The 21,665-nt window shown below is 35.7% G+C and overlaps 1 protein-coding gene across 1 annotated transcript in view; it reads left to right on the top strand.

Annotated features, from left to right (window-relative positions):
- The first annotated feature begins 2,043 nt into the window (after positions 1-2,043).
- The window catches only part of RGMA (repulsive guidance molecule BMP co-receptor a), a 56,283-nt gene continuing 36,661 nt past the window's right edge, over positions 2,044-21,665 (top strand). The window contains exon 1 of the mRNA XM_012542550.3: positions 2,044-2,213. Within this exon, the coding sequence (XP_012398004.2) occupies positions 2,200-2,213 (14 nt within the window). The 5' untranslated portion in view covers positions 2,044-2,199. The remainder of the gene's footprint in view (positions 2,214-21,665) is intronic.

The raw sequence follows: 21,665 nt of genomic DNA on the forward strand, positions 1-21,665 counted from the left end.
TCTATCTTAAATAAATTACTTAAGAAAGTGATAGCCAAGAAGAACCCATAATTTTGAGTTAAAACCCAAGTAAATATACCCTTCAAATTATATATTTTAAACATCACATATTTTTGTTTTATATAAACAACTTATTTATCCTATTAAAATTAATTTTCCATGAAAAGAGAAATCAAGATCATATCTTAATTCAAAGAAGCAATCTGGTTTAGGGAATAGAGAACCGGATTTAGAATCAGGAAGACCTACTGACAAGACATTGGACAAGTCATTTAACTCCCAATCTTCGAACCAATTCTCTAAGAATATAAATGAGGAATGAATTTTCTCCGTCCTTGTGGCACAATGACTAAATACTCTACTTTGAGTCAGGATAGACCTGAATTCAAATCTCTTATCTGACACTAAGCTGTGTTCCCCATGGCAAACAAATCATGTAATCTTTCTTAGCCTCAGTTTATTCACATCTATAAAAGGGAGGGGATAATAGTATCTAATTTGCCAGGCTACTGTGAAGATCAAATGAAATGATATGTGCAGCAGCTTCACAAATCTTAAAGATCTATTTAAATGCTGTTTGTGTAATGATGGTGGTTGCGGTGTAATATAGTGAAGGAGGAAGAAGAGGAGGAGGAAAGGGAGGAAGAAGGCAGAAAGGGGAGGAGTGGAGGGGGAAAGAGAAGGAGAAGGAAGAGGAGAAGGAGGGGAAGGACGAAGAGAAAGGGGAGAAGGGGAGGAGTTGCTGCATTGGTAGAAGGAGTTCCCATACTCGAAGTTCTACATTGAGGAAATCACATCTGTACCAACAAGATGATTTAATTAACCACAAGACTGATTTTCAGATCTGAAATTGATACACTTTTTTTTTTCCAGATCTACAAATAGAAGATTGGGTGGTCCTTAGGTTTCGCTATTTGTATAAATAAGATAGACCATTCACAGGTTTAATTGGGGTTTTTCATTAGCAGCATCGAATTCTCTTGTTCTCTGAGGGCACAGTGACTGGTTGGCATTTCCCTATTCTCACTCTCCTAATAAAGGAAACGGGATAAAAACACTTCCTCCCACCCCCCTTCTCAAGCAGTAGTTAGTTTCCGATATTGTTTTCTTGTCTTCTCCCCACCCCAAAAGTGTTTAAAAGCTGTGGTAGGGTATCAGCCATCCTCAGCATTGTCTACACAAAGTAAACACACTGTATACTGAATAAATCTGTTAGGAGAAAAAAAAAAAAAAAAAGCCTCTCCTGCCCTGTATGAAAGTAGCACAGAAGCAACTATATTGTTCCTAATTCAAGTCCGGTTTAAGATCTTAGCATTTTCGGGAGAAAATGCACCTTGGGCTGTGAAGAGATACACACAGCAATTTCAACATAGTTGGACTAAGGATGGAAAACTGGGTGGGAATTCTTGATATCTCCATGAGAGAATCAAAAACTTGTAGGGAGCTTTTATGTCAAGCCGAGCGGCAGAGGCAAAGCGTCTGCCTGTCCTTCCTTTGCTCACCCAGATCGAACTAGAGCTTACGTTTGCTCCTAGGGCTTTGAGACCCTCCGCCCATTTTTCTTCACTCTTTCCCTCTCCCTTCACCTCCCCTTCCCACTTTTTTCTTAAGGTGTCTCTTCCTCCCTTAGGTCCGTGTTTCGATGTGGAAGGGTGGCTGAAGATAGAAGGGGGGGGGGGGGGAATTTATACTCATTAACACCCCCCTATACTTCTCTCCCGGTAGACCAGAGCTGGGCAGCGTCTCCTTATTCTCCCGCCCCTACCCCACCCCCTTCCCCCTTTTGCATGTTAACGAACCTTCTCACACCAGCACGTGGAGGGTTAGCGGAGGGAGGGGGTTCGCTCTGCCTGCCAGTCTATCTAGTTATCTCTTGCAGACTGGGCTGATCTGTTCTGGGGGGAAATCACTTTCCTTTCACACCCTGTCCCTGCCTCCGCCAGTCTCTTGTAGATATGCAGCGGGGAAGGATGCAGGACTCCCCGAACTGCAGCTGAACCGGGGGGCGGTTGGGCTGGGGGTCGGGGAGGGAGGGAGGGGTCGAGCTCCCAGCCCAGCCGCAGAGAATTTAGTGGGGAGAGGAGGAGTGGAAGGGACTACGCCCCGAAGTGGCCGACCCTCCCTCAAACCCTTCGGGTCAAAGGATCGTTCCCCTTTTACCCCCTTCTCACCACCACCCCCAGTGGGCCGGAGGGGCCCATGCAGCCGTTAAGGTAAGAGCACAGAGTTGGGGATTGTAGAGGGTGAGGTAGGAAGAATGTGGCGTGAAGAGGTTAGGAGGGATCTCCTCACTCTGTCCCGACCCTTCCCAAACCAGGTCACCTTGGAAAGATAAAAGCTCATCTTCACCTCCCAATTCGCTGACATCCCCGACGGTAGTGTATTCCACGCTAGGATTTTAGAGTAACCGTGTGTTGTATTCTTGTTCCCCTGAGCCCAGGCTCCCCGTGCAACTCGTTTTGGGGTTTGATTTTAAATGTTAATTTTAAAAAGCTCTAATTAGCTTTTTAGTTCTTGCCATTAAAGTTTTTGCGGGGTAGAGTTTTCACCACCCCACAAAAAAGAATTTCCCTTTGGGTCGTGATTGGAATTGACCCTGCAGATAGCTGTTGTGTTTATATTGATGAACTGGTTTTTTTCTCTCGACTTCTGCTCCCTGCTAAGTGTGTGCATGTGTGTTCGTATGTGCATGTGTCTCGCTTTTCTGTGTGTCACGCACAATCAGCTTTGCACTGCGGGCGGCTGCCGCACACCTCATGTTTGCAGCCGTCCGCTCCTTGAAATCCTTCGCTAGCCTGACTCTCCCGCGAGAAACCCCAATTGGCGGGTCGGTTGTTGGCCCAGAACTTTCAATCTTGCATTCATTAAGCCTATTCTTTTCGCTACAAAAGTACCCGAGAAGTCGTCTGCCCGAGGGCAGTGGTCTGTATTGGGTGAATTCCATACAGTTTGTGGTGGGTGTTTCATCTGGGAAAGAGTCTCCTGAGGTTTCCGTCCTGTCCAGGCTGGGGAGGAGGAACTTTGGTCGTCTCGGAAGGTATCATCTAGAATCTTTGCCGTCACAAAACTGTAACAAGTTCTATGGCCTTATGGAAGCGTGCCTGTCATGGCATCTGCTGCTGACTGTCGCGGGGCAATGCATCTCTAATGCCTCATTTGCTAATTTCCAGGTTAGCACTGTTAGTGAAGGGGATGGGGGGGGGGGGGTTGAGAGGAACAGGTGTACTTATGGTACCGGGCAAAAGTTGGGGGATGCTTTGATATTATCCTTAATTGTAGCGTGTTGGAATAATTGCATTGCATTTGCTAAGAGGTAGAATCAATTTTCTCCAAATTGAGGTTTTAATGGAAGCCCGTGAGTTGCTATTATGTCGTGTGGTTTAAGGTGGCATTGGATTGCATTTATTTTATAAATTGAATACTTCGGAAAAGGATTAGGGAAAACAGCTCCATCTAGCGGAAATAATGAATCACAAATTCTTTTTAATAATATGTCTGGCACCTCCACATCCTCTCTCGGTGTAGGCACGACCGAGCATATAAGCTATGTTGGAATGATAAGGAATAGATTGATCCGGGCTTCAATTTTTATAATTTCACAAAACGTTCAATTAATTTGAGTAAATATCTGATCCTCTACCAAAATGACATCTTCTGGCCAAGAATCACAAAAGAATACTAAACAATATTGTACTTTAATAATCCAATGCATAGACTGGGTTTACGGTAGTCCTTTGGGTTCTATCATTTGGCTTTAGGATTATGAGAGGAAAAATTAAACATCTGCAATCATAAACAGCAGTTATCTTCATTTCCATCCGTTGTGGGGGGGGGGAGGTTCTAGAATTTAAACCCAATGCTTTTCACTTTTAGTGCACAGCATAATCATTTTCAGTTTAAAACAGATTACATTTAGAATTCTTCATCTGTGACATATTTATAGAACTTTAGGGACAGATAAGAGAAAAAGGAGGAAGTCTTGCCACCTTATGAAGAAAACAATGTTTTTAAAATAAGAAAATCCTTTGCAATGTAACAAGTATAATTTCCTACTGTCTCAACTTTTTGCTGTTGGTTGCATGCTTAATAATAAACCAACTTTAATTGCCAAGGAGGGGAGAAGAGAAGGAAAGTGAAAGAGAGAGAGGTCCTTAAGGAATTTGTCAGAGGAAAGTAAGATATATAAGGAATATGAACTCAAGTGTTATTGAGAAATATTTTGCAGGATAAAAAGAACAAAGTGTCTGGTTGGGTAGATAAAACATTTGGACTTGATCAAACCTTCTTCTATAAATTATATCTTAATACCCTCTTTCAAACAAGATGATGTTAACAATGAATTGGACTCTCTCCTATTTGGAAAGACATGTCAGAGTCAGAGTCGCGGATAGAACCTAACACTCTTTCCCATTTCTATTCCCCCATTGACTTGCTTATACTATAAAATGCAGTTAACAAAGGCAGGTCAAATTGATCATATCAGGTTTGTAATATAAAAAATGTTAAAAATGAGTCCTATTCTCAAGACACAATCTACCAGAATAAACAGGACAAACTTAAATGAAAGTATTCAAAAATAATGAAATAATAATAAAAATAATACGAAAGAATTATTTTTATCATAAGTGAAATTCTGAAGGGTTTACTGTCTTTGAAGTTAATTATAATAAAACTTGCCTTATCTGTTCTTCCTGTCCGAACAGATAGAAAAGTGTAGTCCTATCTTTCCCAAGTAGAATTGTAACTGAAAAGAGCTAAACTCTCATACCTGCCTTTGCAAATTAAGCTGTTCAGATCCAACTTTCTCATTCTTCTCTTGACAGTTTGAAGGGATCAGTTTCAGCTTTCCACCCTATAGTAACAAAGTGCCAAAAAGAACAGTGGGTAGGGCATTGTTCACCAGGTCCAAGAAAAATTTTGTTGGCCCAAAACAATGTATATAGATGAGATGGTAAGAACTAATATTCTTTAGATACAAACTAATAACTTTTAAAGTTTTAGTCATTTATCACAGACTTTTTCTCTGAAAAGAAAACTTTCACTAAACTAATGTAGTACAACTGTTAAAATAGATATAAGAAGATAAAGATAATCCTTATATGAACTGTGGATATTATAAGGCCATAAAAGGAAAGAAATATTAGGAAAAATGAAATATGTATAATACTTCTTAAAGCATTCGTTACAAATTTAAAGCTATTTTGCCAGTTTAGGAGCATTAAAATGTATTGTCTATAACTTAGTTTGACTGTTTTATTTTATTGAGTTTATTAAATTTAAAGACATAGTTATATATAATTATCATTTCCTTACTTTTAAATATTTTTAAATTTTGTGGCAAATGGAGATTCAAGTAGCTGTCTAATAAAGTTAAAAATCACGTCATTACATTAAAAAAAAACAATCCCTAGAGCTTTAGTCCAAAGTCAGTGCTTAATCAACATTTGTTTGATTGAATCTAGTGTAATTTTTGCTACTTTTTTAATTTTAAGAAGTAGGCAAATCCTTGAGAACAGAAGTCATTATGCAAAAGTTTTTGAACTTAGTATTTTCTATAGTGATAAGCAGACACAGAAATGACTCCTATTTTTGGAAAAGAGCTGAGGTAGAAAGAAAAAAATAAAACTCAAAGTGATTTGTCATATGTAACTTCAATCAATCTTATTTTCTGAGCTATCATCATCACCTGTTTCTACTTCTAATGCAACTTCTCTCTGAAAATTAAAGATTTTCTTATACTGAGATAAATATATGTCCATATAATCAATCAGTAATCATTTATTAAGTGGCCACTCTATGCCAGAGACTGCAAAATGCTAGAGATAGTTTACTATCAAATCCATACAATATCTACTTCAAGTTAATTTATTGCTTCCAGACATAAACTAATTTCTATCATAAGCTGGAGGAAATAGAGAAATCTGAATCAGGAAAGAAGCATAAGGAGTCATAGGCTGAAAAAACCACTACTATATTATAAGAGAGATGTATTTGGCATAAACCCTGACTGTATTCTTGAACTAAATACCTACAAGTATTTCCTAGTGTCTAGGATTTAAAAATGGCTCACCAGCATTAAGCCACAAATGTCTCCGTTTGTTTCATTATCTATTACAATGGCAAAACTTGTGATTATAATTATGTTTTTTTAAATAAAAACCTTACTTTTCCCTTTTTTGTAATTGCAAATAGTTTTTAATTTTCAAAGATGATTTAACTGTCTGAATCATTTGGTAAGCCATGTCTGGGGGAAAAAAAAGTGTAACCTTATTATAGAAGTATGACTTACAGGATTGGGCTTTAGTTGCTGCTCAGGGATCACCCAGCTGAATGACCTTTTTTTCACAAATCACTTAGAATCATGGAACTTTAAAGATAAAATGAATCTTAGAGATAATCTAGCTCAACTTCTTGTTTTAGATAAACCAAGGCCCAATTAAGTTAATTGGCTTGTTCAAGTAAATTATCAATCATTTATTAAGGACCCACTATGTGCCAAACAAACACTGCCTCACAGAGATAGTTGGTGATAAAGCTGAAATGAAATCAAGAATTCCTTGATTCCTTTTCTGCTGGGGTTTTTTTCCCCAGTATACTCATGATAATCAACTTCTCATCAGTTTCCTTAACTCAAAGATAGTTGGACCAATAAACAATTGTCTCTTCTGACTCTAATACACTGTAATTCAGGAACTGCATTTAGAATTTTCAGAGAGTTTTGTGATTGAACCCATTCTACAGCTTCAGGTATTGTGTTCTTTATGCTTTTAAGTGCCATGATATTCTCACTTCTTTCTTGAAGCAGGCTCTTGCTTTTCTCTCTTCTCTCTCTCTCTGTCTCTGTCTCTGTCTCTGTCTCTCTCTCTCTCTGTCTCTCTCTCTCTGTCTCTGTCTCTGTCTCTCTCCTTCTCTCCTCCCATTCTTTAGCAAACTCTCAAAAGACAGTTCTAGTTTATCCCCACAGTTTATGGCACTATTATATTCTTTGCATTCTTAACAACATTTATCAATTTAAGGGAGTGGCTTTCACTTGCTTTATTAAGTATATGGCTTATACTTATAGCTATAGTTATGTTAGAAGGTGTGCATAGAATCACTGGACCTCAGGATTTCAAGACACTTCATAGTACATTATAAGATACAAATGTGATAATAGATGTAAAATGCTTTGTACATTTTAAAAAGCTATATAAATGCCAGTTGGTAAGAGTAGGAATAATAGGAGGAGGTGAAGCTGTAGTAGTCATAGTAATAGTAGTAGTCATGGTGGTGATGGTGGTGGTAGTAGTAATCATCACCTTCAGTCATCAGGTTTTCACTCTAGTGATGGCTTCATTCCCAAAGCTGAGCTCAAACAATGTTTATAAGAGTCTTACAGATATGTGCTGGGAAATGTTTAATAACCTGACTCTTAAATATATATATATATATATATGTGTGTGTGTGTGTGTGTGTGTGTGTGTGTGTGTGTATACACACACATATATATATAACATATATCACATATACTTTTAAGTTTAATTTGTACTAGTGCTACTTTCTTAAATCTAACAATAAAAACCCCCAGTAATTCAAGCCCTGATTTGTAAATTGCTGCTTTCTAAAGTGTAAATGCTTACAATGAAAATTTAACAGTGGGCTCTGCAAGCAAGTAGAACTGACTTCTGCATACTCCTAATAAGTAAATCAATGTTTGGATAGGAATGCTTACTTCTATATCTATAGTCTATTACTATCACTATACTTCAAGTGTTCATCCTTCCTTTGAAGAATTGTAGAGAAGGACCCAAGGCAGTCCAATAAGATGATGTCATTAAAAAGCAAGGCTGGTCCCTAGAATCTATATTCTATTATAATGATATGTGATTCATTGTGATCATCCATGGTATTTTTATTTGTTTTTGAATTATCAATACCATCTTCTTTAGGGCAATATAGTCTACTCTATAGTGTACATGTCTTTTTTCAGTGCTTCTATTTTAAAACTGGTTCTGTGATTATCATAAAGTTTATGATTCCTTTCCCCATATACATTTATCTATCCATCTATAGCCAGTGCAAGATACAGAGCATCATTGATTCTTCCTTGTACAAATTCCATTACCTATTCATATTCCAAGTCCAAAAGAGAATGTCTACAGGGCAAATGGTATAATGGTCCTAATAATTTGAAGACTTCCTGCAAGCATGCATTTTCAGTTATTGACAGCAATCCAGAGGAATAAATTGCTCTTCTAAGAACCATCTTACATTCAAGCATATGTTTGTTCATCCTTCTAACATTTGGAAATCTAGACTTCATTCAACAGTATTTGAAAATTAGGTGTCTTCTCTCTCCTTCAAAATAACTTATAGTGTGAGAATGCGTCTGTATGATAAAAGTTGGTCACATGTTATTGAGAAAGAAAGAAAATAGGAAAAAAAGCACAGATTTAGTGATAACACCCAGTCACGGGGAGCTATAAGTGACTTTCTGATACAGAAAATCTCTCTGTTCATTGTTAAGATTAAAGAGGTGATTTAATGAGTCAAAATTCAAGATCTTATGGATTTAGTAGAAATCAACTACAGTTTGTATAGATTATTAAAATAGCCTTCAAGAAAATATTCAACTTTAACAAACATTAAGTACTTACTATGGAAATATATTATGACAATTATTCCAAATTTTAATAGACATCTTTCAATGAGGAAGCATACTTTCTCTTACCTGCTTTTTGTTTTTGCTAGTGGCAAGAATATAAACATTTGAGTTAGAGACTATGAGTTTGAATACAGTCTCTGCTAGTTAGAAGGCCTTAGACAAATCTCTTTACTTCTTGGACCTTAATTTCATTATCTTTAAAATAAGGGATTTGGAGTAGGTGATTTGTAAAGATTCTTGTAGCTCTAAATCCTAGGATCTTATGAATCTTAAGGTTATAGGGCCAGCAAAAATCAGGTGTCAGTTTCCTTTTACCTCTGAACCTCTAGACTCTTCTCAATCTTTTGTCCTGAGTATTTTGAGCAAGTACAGAAGTATATATCAATTGCTAGCATAAGTGGATGTTTCTTTTAGTATATATTCAATTTCTAGTCCTTTGATAGCAAGATAGAAAGATGTCTACCAACCTGGAAAGTAAAAGTGAGAAAGAGAAATTCCACAAAGATGAATGAAACTTTAGTTACTCCTGTGAAAATGGCCTGTAACCTGGTGGCAGCAATAGCAGAGGTAAGTACTTTGTTGTTTATTCTCAGTGTACTAAAATCATACTAATCTGAAATTGTAGCTACCCAGATAGATTTGTGATCTGACCAATTCAGAAGTTTCCTGGAGTGATGAAGATTGCAATCCATCTATTCTTGCTATGTCAACTCCAAAGGTTTTCCAAACAAATGCATGTCAATGTCAATCAGAGCTTTCCTGGGTGGATAGTATGATCAAGCTTGTGAGTGGTTATAGATCTCTTCAAGGGTGCTCTGCAGTGTTCTAGGACCCGATTCAACCTCAGTCAGTCAACAAGCATTTATTTAACTCTTTAAGATGTTTCAGGTACAAAGCTAAGTGCTAGGAAGACAAAGATAATTAAACATAGTCTCTGCCCTCAGATAATTCACATTACTACAGGTACTATAAATGGCTTTACATACAAAATTTCTTCTGGAATGATTTTCAAAATCACTTTCTAGAAGTAAAATTTCAAAAATAACAAGAAATTTTATCAATACTTCAGTAGACATGCAATGTCAATTTCCATTATGACAGATGAAAGTCTATCCATTTTCTCTTATTCTGTGTTAATCTTGTACAAATCTTTCTGTAAATTCATCATAAAATATATATCCAATGTACTAGGTGCCTCCCTTTAGTTCTCTTAGTATTTTATAAACTAATGTAATAAACAAGCTAGCCATCCTAATTCTAAGAATTGAATAGTTGTAACTTATTACAGATGCTAAAAAAAATTTTCTCCAAGAATTTTAATAATCCCCACTGGCTTGTATTGACTTGAGTAAATATATGTGTCTACCCTGTTACTTAGTTTTATGTTAGTTGAATAGCATTTTGCCTACAGAGAGACAGACATTTGTTTTTTCCTCTGGATTGACTGTATCCTCTTCTTCTTCTCCTTCTTTTTTGACCTCTTTTCTCCCACAACCAGTTAGGGAATCTTCTATATTTTAGCTCTGCATTAGCCATTCTAAACAATTTTGAATGTGATGCTATCCATTCTCCTTCTAAATGTCTCTGGTGTTCAAGCTTGGCACCAACATTGTGCAGTAATCCAAATACTCCACCACTCTTCTAGTTGAGACACACATAATAAACTCACTGTCATTTAAAACAATTGCCATACATAGATAAACAATTTAGAGATGGTTATAATCACAAAAATATGTCAGAATGGTGCTGGGTAAAGGCTTATACCCATCTTCCTCAATGGCTTAAATGAAAATCCATGTTACTTCTATGAGTGTAAAATGTACTACGTGCTAGACATGGCAACCTTAAAGATTATATATTATTCAGTGCTTAAGAGTTTTATAGTGTGGTTTTATAAATTGTGGCATTATTGCAGTATAGGCAGTAGAACATGTAGCTAGAGAGCTAGCTTGAGAACCAAGAAGACCAGAATTCACCCTCCTCTGACACATATTAGTTTGATGACCCAAGATATGTCATTTATTCTTCTAGACAGCTCTCTAAGATGAAAACTGTAGAGAAGGTGCTAGCAAACATTGGTGGTGAGAGTTTCACCATCTGAAGTTACCTAAAACAATGACATAGTAGGTATTTAGTACTTAAACCTATTATATAAAAAAAAGTTCAGAATTATCATCTAAAACATGAACTCTCTGATTTGGAACTATGCTCAAAAAGTTATCAAACTGTGCATACCCTTTGACCCAGAAGTGTTACTACTGGGCTTATATCCCAAAGAGATTTTAAAGAAGGGAAAGGAATGTATATGTGCAAGAATGTTTGTGGCAGCCCTCTTTGTAATGGCCAGAAACTGGAAACTGAGTGGTTGCCCATCAATTGAAGAACGGCTGAATAAACTGTGGTATATGAATGTTATAGAATATTATTGCTCTGTAAGAAATGCCCAGCAGGATGATTTCAGAAAGTCCTGGAGAGACTTACATGAACTGATGCTGAGTGAAATGAGCAGCACCAGGAAATCATTATATACTTCAACAACAATACTATATGATGATCAATTCTGATGGACATGGCCCTCTTCAACAATGTGATGAATCAAGTCAGTTCCAATAGAGCAGTAATGAATTGAACCAGCTACACCCAGCGAAAGCACTCTGGGAAATGAGTATGAACCACTACGTAGAATTCCCAATCCCTATATTCTTGTCTGGCTGAATTTTTGATTTCCTTCACAAGCTAATAGTACACTATTTCAAAGTCCAATTCTTTTTGTGCAGCAAAATAACTGTTTGGACATGTATATTTATATTGTATTTAATTTATACTTTAACATATTTAACATGTATTGGTCAACCTGCCATCTGGAGGAGGGGATGGGGGGGCAGGAGGGGAAAAATTGGAACAAAAGGTTTGGCAGTTGTCAATGCTGAAAAATTACCCATGCATATATCTTGTAAATAAAAAGCTATAATAATAATTAAAAAAACATGAACTCTCAATCTTAATTAAAATGATGGTTTATATTTGTAACATTTTCCCCTGAGGAAATTCAAAAGTTTTGCAGATGAAGCCATATATATGTACCCCCTTACAGATAATTGTATACTTTCTTATCTTAATAGTTGAGTAAATTGAAGAGGAAAATAAGTTATGTCACAAATCAATAGGTCAGTGAGCAAAGGATATTTCAATGGAATCACTGAATTGTAGAACTGGAAGAGAATTTCTAATCCAACTAAGTCCCATCATTTTTCAGATGAGAAATCTCAGACCCAGATAGGTAGTAACTTGCTGAGTTTACATATTTAGTAACAAAGCTAGGACCAGACCCCAATCTCCTGAATCATAACTCAGTGTTCTCTATGTTACACCATACCAACTATCATATCTTTGAAATTTTAATCTTAATTCTCTCAGCCAATCAATCATCACTTATTTATTACATGCTTACAATGTGCTCTGTCTCAGAATTGTAATTGTTCAGAATACAAAAGAAGGCTAAGAAATGGTGCCCTTCCCCAGTGAGAATCTAATACATACTGAAAGCAGTATTAATATCTTTGAGAACCTTCCAATTTATTATTTTTTTCTTCTATAAGAAGACACTATTACATAATAATAGTTTTTTTATAGTCTTCAGTAAGAAGACACTATTAGTAATGTAGACATTTAGAATAGAGAAAAGTATGTAAAATTAACACCATTGGATCCTCATTCAGGTTATCATGAAGGGTGTCGGGGAGAGCTATACTTTTAGTATATTCAACTAAATATACATTTAGTATATTCAACATTATTTAGTATATTCAACAGTATTATTCAACAGACATTATCTGTCTAATACTACTATGGTATATATATTGACCTAAGGATTTTTCCAAATTTTTAAAGATTAACTTAAGAGTTATTGTTTGTAGTAGGTATTGCTGAGTTTGTTACAAAATATACTATATGTATCTCATTTTTTATTACTCTATCACTACTCTCTTCTCACTGTAGGACTGATCTGTACATTGTATCTGTGCTACTGCCAAATTAATCTTGCTAACTCAATTCAGAAAACATTTATTAAGCATTACATCAGCATAAAGATGAATTTGAAGCCAGTGAAGTGGAAAAGCTTACTAAATTAGAAGGTATAGAGAAAATAAAGAAAATGTCCATTTTTATAGGTTTGGGAAGAGGAATAAAAGCCAGTAAAGGAAAGGAGAAAAAATGATCAGAGATGTAGAGGAAGAATCAAATATTTGAAAGGCTTGAAAAGTGATAAACTTATTCTGTTTGGCTCCAGAAGGAAGATCTAGGAGCAATGAATAGAAGTTACAAAGAGGAAAATGTATGCATTATATAAGGAAGATACTTTTGCCCATTAGAGCACCTTCAAAGTCAAATGGGAGGTTTTGGGTTCCTGTTCATTCAAAACATCTAAGACTGGATGACCACTCTTTGAGTATGTTATATGTAATAGGAATACTTTTTCACATATAGTCCAAAATATATGGCCACCATGGAACCTTGAAACTCTGAAATTGTTCTTTATTGAAAGTGAAATATCACAGAAATTAAAATATGAGTGAGTAGCCAGAAGGGAGAGGAAAAACTAGTCAAAAATATTAAAAGCTAGAAGAGTTTTTTTTTAAGATTTCTATATATGGCAATAAGGAGACCATTAATGACTTTGAAATAGCAGTTTCTGTAGTGATAAGGAAGCAAAACTGCAGGGGATTGACAATTCATTTATGAAGATATCTTCAATAGCTTGTACTTCCCCGGGGAAGGGAGCAGAAGAGAGAGAACAATAGCCTGACCATATGTCAAAGTGAATGGTAGTTTTAAGGTGGGAAGACAAACATATTTGTAAGCAGTAACAAAAGAAAGAATGCTGAAGATTAAAGAGAAATAAAATAATTGATAGAGCATGATTCTGGAGGCCACAGGAAAGAATCAATTCGTGTTGAATGTTTGTGGCAGCCCTTTTTGTAGTGGCTAAAAACTGGAAACTGAATGGATGTCCATCAGTTGGAGAATGGTTGAATAAACTGTGGTATATGAAAATTATGGAATATTACTGTTCTGTAAGAAATGACCAACAGGATAATTTCAGAAAGGCCTGGAGAGACTTACATGAACTGATGCTGAGTGAAATGAGCAGGACCAGGAGATCATTATATACTTCAACAACAATACTATATGATGACCAGTTCTGATGGATCAGGCCATCCTCAGCAACGAGATCAACCAAATCATTTCTAATGGAGCAGTAATGAACTGAACTAGCTATGCCAGAAAAGAACTCTGGGAGATGACTAAAACCATTACATTGAATTCTAATCCCTATATTTATGCACACCTGCATTTTGATTTCCTTCACAAGCTAATTGTACAATAATTCAGAGTCTGATTCTTTTTCTACAGCAAAATAACGTTTTGGTCAGGTATACTTATTGTGTATCTAATTTATATTTTAATATATTTAACATCTACTGGTCATCCTGCCATCTAGGGAGGGTGGGGGTAAGAGGTGAAAAATTGGAACAAGAGGTTTGGCAGTTGTTAATGCTGTAAAGTTACCCATGTATATATCCTGTAAATAAAAGGCTATTAAATAAAAAAAAAAAAAATACACCAAAAAAAAATAAATAAATAAATAAAAAGAGTTTGCACAAAACAAACCAACAGAAACAAGACTAAAAGGGAACAATAAAGATGGGGAAAAATTTTTACAACCAAAAAAAAAAAAAAAAAAAAAAGAATCAATTCGTGTTTAAGAGAAGGAATTAAGTTTTCCAATGATGACCTCTTCATCATCTAAGAGTAGCTGTATGTTAGAAAGATTAGCTGAAATAAGAAAATATTTTGAGGTTTAAAGAAAGGTAATCCATGGAGCTTTTGCCAATATCTTTATCTTTTCAGCAAAACAAAAACCATGATTATCTACAAGTGAGAGTAGGGTTGAGGTAGATTTAGGGAACTGAGGAAAACAAAGAAGATTTAGAAAAATCACAGTGGCAGTTTGTGATAGGGAGCTCATGGAAATTAATCAAAGGATCTCCTCTCCATAGCAGTGGGCCTAGAAGAGGGCAGAAAACCTAAATTAGTTGTGGACCTAGTTGCCATGATATCATTACAACCTTCCACAGCCATTAGCAACTCAGGAACAGGAATGAAAAAAGCAAGTGGTTGGGGTAACAGTATTGTGGTGGTATGACACTATATGATTAGAATTTCAAAAATATGGTGCATACCATTGGTGAAGGTGAAAGCAATGTTGATATGTCAAAGTGTTGTTTTAAGATTGGGTAGGGATATAAATGAAAATAGAAGAGAGGAGACAGGCTATGATAAAAGGACCAATTAAGAGACTACAAATCAAGATTAGGGAGAAGAGCAGATTTAGAAATGGGGGAATTAATAAATTGGAATGACTGTAGATTGTGGTCAGATGATGTAAATTCAAAATTTAAGATCTTGGATGACAAAATATAAGGTGTGGCCACCCTCAAAGGTTGATGAAGTAGATTGGAAAATTGAGTAACAGAGAGACCTGAGTATTAAATGTGTCCTCAGTGTAAATGTTTGTTATGATTATCCAAATGAATATTGAAATCCCTGGGGATGGCTATAGGGAATGGAATTGAGGGAAAGATGGTAAGCAAAAGTGAATGAGGAAGATGAAAAAGCAGAAAAAGGTAGTATGTGCCACATGGCATGGTAGCAAAACCAGACCATCCTGGATTCAAGTTCTACCTTTGTTATACTGGTACATGACTGTAGGCAATTCATTTAACCTTTTTTGTGGATTTAGTCTAAAGACTTTTATGGAGAACTCACAACAGAGCAAGTGCTCATATAATAGAAAAAATTGATACAAGGTCTTTCTTAAAAACTTTGAAATTAATTATATGGCATGAGAAATTCTGGCACAGAACTGCCCAGCATGGCATACCTTCATCAGAGAAGGTGCAATGCTCTCTGTGAGCAAAGCAGAATTGAAGTAGCTCAAAAGAAATACCAGATGCAAAAAGTTAAAGAATCTCAATGTTCACATGGACTATTTGTGTCCAATCTAGGTAGAGCATTCGGAGCTCATATTGGTCTGATCAGCCACAGTTGTACACACTCTACTATAGCAATGTCATTTTGATCTTTGAGAATGAAGGACAACAACAACCTGACCTAGTCAATTCTCTGTCAGATACAGAGAAGTGTTAGCCTGAATTGGTAGAGTTGAGTTTTCTCATCTGAGAATTGCCTACATAGTAGTGCCCAGTGCCTCTTCTTGTTATATGATCTAGAGAAGTAACAGGATAATAGATATAGGTTTTAGTCCTGGAGAGATGAGAAACTATGTTAGGATCTTGCCTCTAACACTTAATAGCAGAGAGACCATGGTCACGACATTTCAGGAAACCTTTCAATATTATCTAATAGTTGAATATATGCTTCTTCAAACTTTTTTTTTTTTTGGTTTGGTATCTCTGGCCAGCTCTATAGTATATATTCAATAAATTATTTATTGGATTAGATTGGATTGTTGTTTTATTCATTTTTCAATCTCATCTGACTTTCCATGAACCCCATTTGGGGTTTTCTGGGTAGAGATACTAGAATAGTTTGCCATTTCCTTCTCCAGCCCATTTTACAGATGAGGAAACTAAGGCAAATAGGGTTCAATGACTTAGCCCGAGTCACAGAGCTAGTATTTTAGGCCACATTTGAACTCAGGAAGTGGAGTCTTAATGGTTCCAGATTCAACATTTTGTCCACTGCTCCACAAAAGTTGTAGTGGTACTGATGAGTTATTGAAGTTTCCATTTACATTGGTGGAAATGTCAAATGATATGTTGACATATTTTACAAGTCTATACTATGTAGATTATATACTGCCATTTTATTGTCTGTATTAACATAATAATCATAACCTGGAGACAATATATAGCATATGTTTAATAAATATACTCAATTGAATAAAGTAGACTAGTGTACAAGGTATCCAAAAAATGTTAGTGTCATTTTAAGGTATTAAAATTAAGCTTTTTTTTTTTTTAGAAAAAACCTGATCTTTTAAAAATGACCATCAAAGAAGCATTTAAGTATCTGCTTTAAGTATCTGCAGATAAGTATCTGCAGTATAGCTGCTAATACCTAGCACTATATTAGGTATTAATATTACAAATATAAATGTAAGACAGTTACTCTCCTCAAGAGCTAATATTCTTCAGAAAGGATACAAAAGGTTACCAAAGAAGTAAATATAAGCGATATTCAAAATACATGCCTAATCATTCTAGAGGGCAGACGAAACCAGTAGGTGAACCAGAAAAAGGCCTTTTCAAAGAGGTGGCATTTGAACTTTAGTTTTCATGGGGAAGCGAGACTCCCCAAGAGCTAAAAGGAGGAAGGAGAGAATGCTAGTTATGAGGAATTGTTCAGGCAAAGACACAGGGGTGGAAGATGTTAGGTGGGACATAAGCCAATTTGGCAGAAGGTAAAGTGTGGGAAGGTAAATAATGTTTTAATTGGTCTGGAAAGGTAGGTTGGAGCTAGTCTGTGAAGATCTTTAACCGCCAAATAGAGGTGATTGTATTTTATTCTAGAATCAAGGAGAAATTACTGAAGCTTGTTGTACAGACCAGTGATATGGTCAAAGCTAGGAGGCCAGGAAGAATGTGTGCCACAAAACAAGAAAATAATGGAAGAGTAGGAAGGGCAGTAGATGCCCTACATTTCGTTGACACACAATTATTCAAAAGTAAATCACTGAGACCACTCGATGTTTTGAAAAAAATGAAGGGTGGGGGGGAAAAATGAAGGGTGAAATTGTGGAACTGATGGAAAAACATGCAACTTCCTACAAATGGGGTCTATGCCAAAAGTCTGGCAAATTGCTATTATGGCTTCAGTTCATTAAAAAAAAAAAAAAAAAAAAAAAAAAAAAAAAAACCCTCTCCAAAGAGACCCAGAACTACAGATCAATTTTCTAGCCTTGTTATTTGTAATGAATTGATCCTAATCCTTGAACAATTTAAGTAATTATAATTTTGAGGAGAAAGATGACATAGTTTCTTTTTTTTTTAATTATAGCTTTTTATTTACAAGTTATATACATGGGTAATTTTACAGCATTGACAAGTGCCAAACCTTTTGTTCCAATTTTTCCCCTCCTTCCCCCCATCCCCTCCCCCAGATGGCAGGTTGAGCAATACATGTTAAATGTGTTAAAGTATAAATTAAATACAATATAAGTATACATGTCCAAACAGTTATTTTGCTGTACAAAAAGAATCGGACTTTGAAATAGTGTACTATTAGCCTATGAAGGAAATCAAAAATGCAGGCAGACAAAAATAGAGGGATTGGGAATTCTATGTAATGATTCATAATCATCTCCCAGAGTTCTTTCGCTGGGTGTAGCTGGTTCAATTCATTACTGCTCTATTGGAACTGATTTGGTTCATCTCATTGCTGGAAATGGCCACATCCATCAGAATTGATCATGATATAGTATTGTTGTTAAAGTATATAATGATCTCCTGGTCCTGCTCATTTCACTCAGCATCAGTTCGTGTAAGTCTCTCCAGGCCTTTCTGAAATCACTCTGTTGGTCATTTCTTACAGAACAATAATATTCCATAATATTCATATACCACAATTTATTCAGCCATTCTCCAACTTATGGGCATCCACTCAGTTTCCAGTTTCTGGCCACTACAAACAGGGCTGCCACAAACATTCTTGCACATACAGGTCCCTTTCCCTTTTTTAAGATCTCTTTGGGATATAAGCCCAGTAGTAACACTTCTGGATCAAAGGGTATGCACAGTTTGATAACTTTTTGAGCATAGTTCCAAATTGCTCTCCAAAATGTCTGGATGTATTCACAATTCCAACAACAATGTATTAGTGTCCCTGTTTTCCCACATCCCCTCCAACATTCCACATTATCTTTCCCTGTCATTCTAGCCAATCTGACAGGTGTATAGTAGTATCTCAGAATTTTCTTAATTTTCATTTTTCTGATTAATATGACTTGGAGCATCTTTTCATATGGTTAGAAATAGTTTAAATTTCTTTGTCAGAGAATCGTCTGTTCATATCCTTTGACCATTTATCAATTGGAGAATGGCTTGATTTCTTATAAATTAGAGTCAATTCTCTTATTTTGGAAATGAAGCCTTTATCAGAACTTTTGACTATAAAAATGTTTTCCCAGTTTATTGCTTCCCTTCTAATCATATCTGCATTAGTTTTGTTTGTACAAAAACTTTTCTTTTTTTTTTTTTGGGGATTATTTTATTTTTTTTTTAATTTAATAGCCTTTAATTTACAGGATATATACATGGGTAACTTTACAGCATTAACAATTGCCAAACCTCTTGTTCCAATTTTTCACCTCTTACCCCCCCCCCTCCCCTAAATGGCAGGATGACCAGTAGATGTTAAATATATTAAAATATAACTTAGATACACAATAAGTATACATGACCACATTATTTTGCTGTACAAAAAGAATCAGACTCTGAATTATTGTACAATTAGCTTGTGAAGGAAATCAAAGATGCAGGTGTGCATAAATATAGGGACTGGGAATTCAATGTAATGGTTTTAGTCATCTCCCAGAGTTCTTTTTCTGGGTATAGCTAGTTCAGTTCATTACTGCTCCATTAGAAATGATTTGGTTGATCTCGTTGCTGAGGATGGCCTGATCTATCAGGACTGGTCATCATCTAGTATTGTTGTTGAAGTATATAATGATCTCCTGGTCCTGCTCATTTCACTCAGCATCAGTTCGTGTAAGTCTCTCCAGGCCTTTCTGAAATCATCCTGTTGGTCATTTCTTACAGAACAGTAATATTCCATAATTTTCATATACCACAATTTATTCAGCCATTCTCCAACTGATGGACATCCATTCAGTTTCCAGTTTCTAGCCACTACAAAAGGGCTGCCACAAACATTCGTGCACATACAGGTCCCTTTCCTTCTTTATAATCTCTTTGGGATATAATCCAGTAGTAACACTGTGGATCAAAGGGTATGCACAGTTTGATAACTTTTGAGCATAGTTCCAAACTACTTCTCCAAAATGGTTGGATTGCTCACAACTCCACCAACAATGAATCAATGTCCCAGTTTTCCCACATCCCTCCAACAATCATCATTATTTTTCCTGTCATCTTAGCCAATCTGACAGGTGTGTAGTGGTATCTTAGAGTTGTCTTAATTTGCATTTCTCTGATTAATAATGACTTGGAGCATCTTTTCATATGACTAGAAATAGTTTCAATTTCTTCATCTGAGAATTGTCTGTTCATATCCTTTGACCATTTTTCAATTGGAGAATGGCTTGATGTACAAAAACTTTTCAATTTGATATAATCAAAATTTTCTATTTTATGATCAATTAGCGATCTCTAGTTCTTCTTTGGTCATAAATTCCTTCCTCTTCCACAGGTCTAAGAGGTAAACTATCCTATGTTCCTCTAATTTATTTATAATCTCATTCTTTATGCCTAGGTCATGAACCCATTTTGACCTTATCTTGGTATACGGTGTTAAGTGTGGGTCAATGCCTAGTTTCTGTCATACTAGTTTCCAATTTTCCCAGCAATTTTTGTCAAACAGTGAGTTCTTATCCCAAAAGCTAGGGTCTTTTCTAAATGATATAGGTTCTAAAAAAGAAATCAAGCCTACTAGATTTCTATAATGAGTTGTTTTGGGTTTTGTTTTTTTAATAAACTAGACCAAGAATTCTTAATCTATTTTTGTGTTATAGAATTCTTTGACAATTTGGTGAGCCTACTGAGAATTTGGTTTTTAAATGCATAAGATAAAATATATAGAATTAAAAAGGAAACCAATTATATTGAAATACTGTTGAGTTGTTTGCTTTTATGTTCATAACATCTCAACAGACAAAGAAGAAATCAGGATTATAATCTATTTAAATTTTCAAAATGACAAAGTTCCACACCAAAGGCCCTTTAAAAGAATTCCAGTGAAAGAAAAGTTTACTAAACAAACTGATTATTTTAATCTGCATAGAAGATAGTGTTCAGATTAGTCATCACTCAGAGTGCATTTCTTTGGAACTTAATTTTCTATCTTCAGATCTAGATGAGACTGAGTTTGGAGCAAAGAGTTTGGATCATAGAAGTGTCCTGAATACACAAAACTAGACTGCAAGGTGGAATGTCAGGAGTCTCTTGCCTAGATTTCACTGGTTGAAAGTTAACAAGTGGACAAAGGCTCGGAAAAAGTGGGTGGCAGTGGGGAAGAATGTGGAGAATATCTTATCCCAGTAGTATTTGGGTGGTGCAGTATCTGAGAAGCAAGGAATTTGGTCCCTATGTTCATACCTAGAGAAAAACCAAGGTGATAGGTTGAAGTATAGAGTGACAGAACAGAGATTTATATGAGGTATGTAAGCCAAGATTTTTCATTCATTCAACAAGCATTGGTTAAGAATCTATGTGTGAGAGGAAGAGTATGGTAAATAAAAAGCCTGTCTCAGAATTAAGAAAACTTGGATTTCAATATTGGCCTCTGGCATATGTATCAGCTATGTGTCCTTAGTCAATTCATTTAACCTATCTCATTGTTCCAGGAAATTTTCTAAGACTATAAATTGTTAAGAAGTTGCTGGTTTAAATTGATAGAGGGAGTTTTCTTAAGGAACTCTTTTAAACCAGGGATCAGCAAAGAACAGTCTTCTGGGGTAACTGTAGCCCTTTGACTGCTTTTTTGTACAGGCCCTGCAGCTAAGAATTTTTTTTTTTTTGGGTGTGGTTTTTTTTTTTTTTACATTTTTAATTTTTAAAATGTAAAAAAAAAAGAAAAAGAAAAAAGACATTCATAGCTAGAGGCTGTTCAGGTGGTTTTGGATTTGGTCCTCAGATGTAATTTACTCACCCTTGCCTTAAACCAATGAAAAAACAGATCTGGACCTCACTTAAAAGGGAGACAGAGGAGGGAATTTGTAAAATATCGCAAATATCGATCGCAAAATAGCCACATGAGA

The sequence above is a fragment of the Sarcophilus harrisii genome, chromosome 2 (genome assembly GCF_902635505.1).
Source record: "Sarcophilus harrisii chromosome 2, mSarHar1.11, whole genome shotgun sequence".
Classification (NCBI taxonomy): domain Eukaryota; kingdom Metazoa; phylum Chordata; class Mammalia; order Dasyuromorphia; family Dasyuridae; genus Sarcophilus; species Sarcophilus harrisii.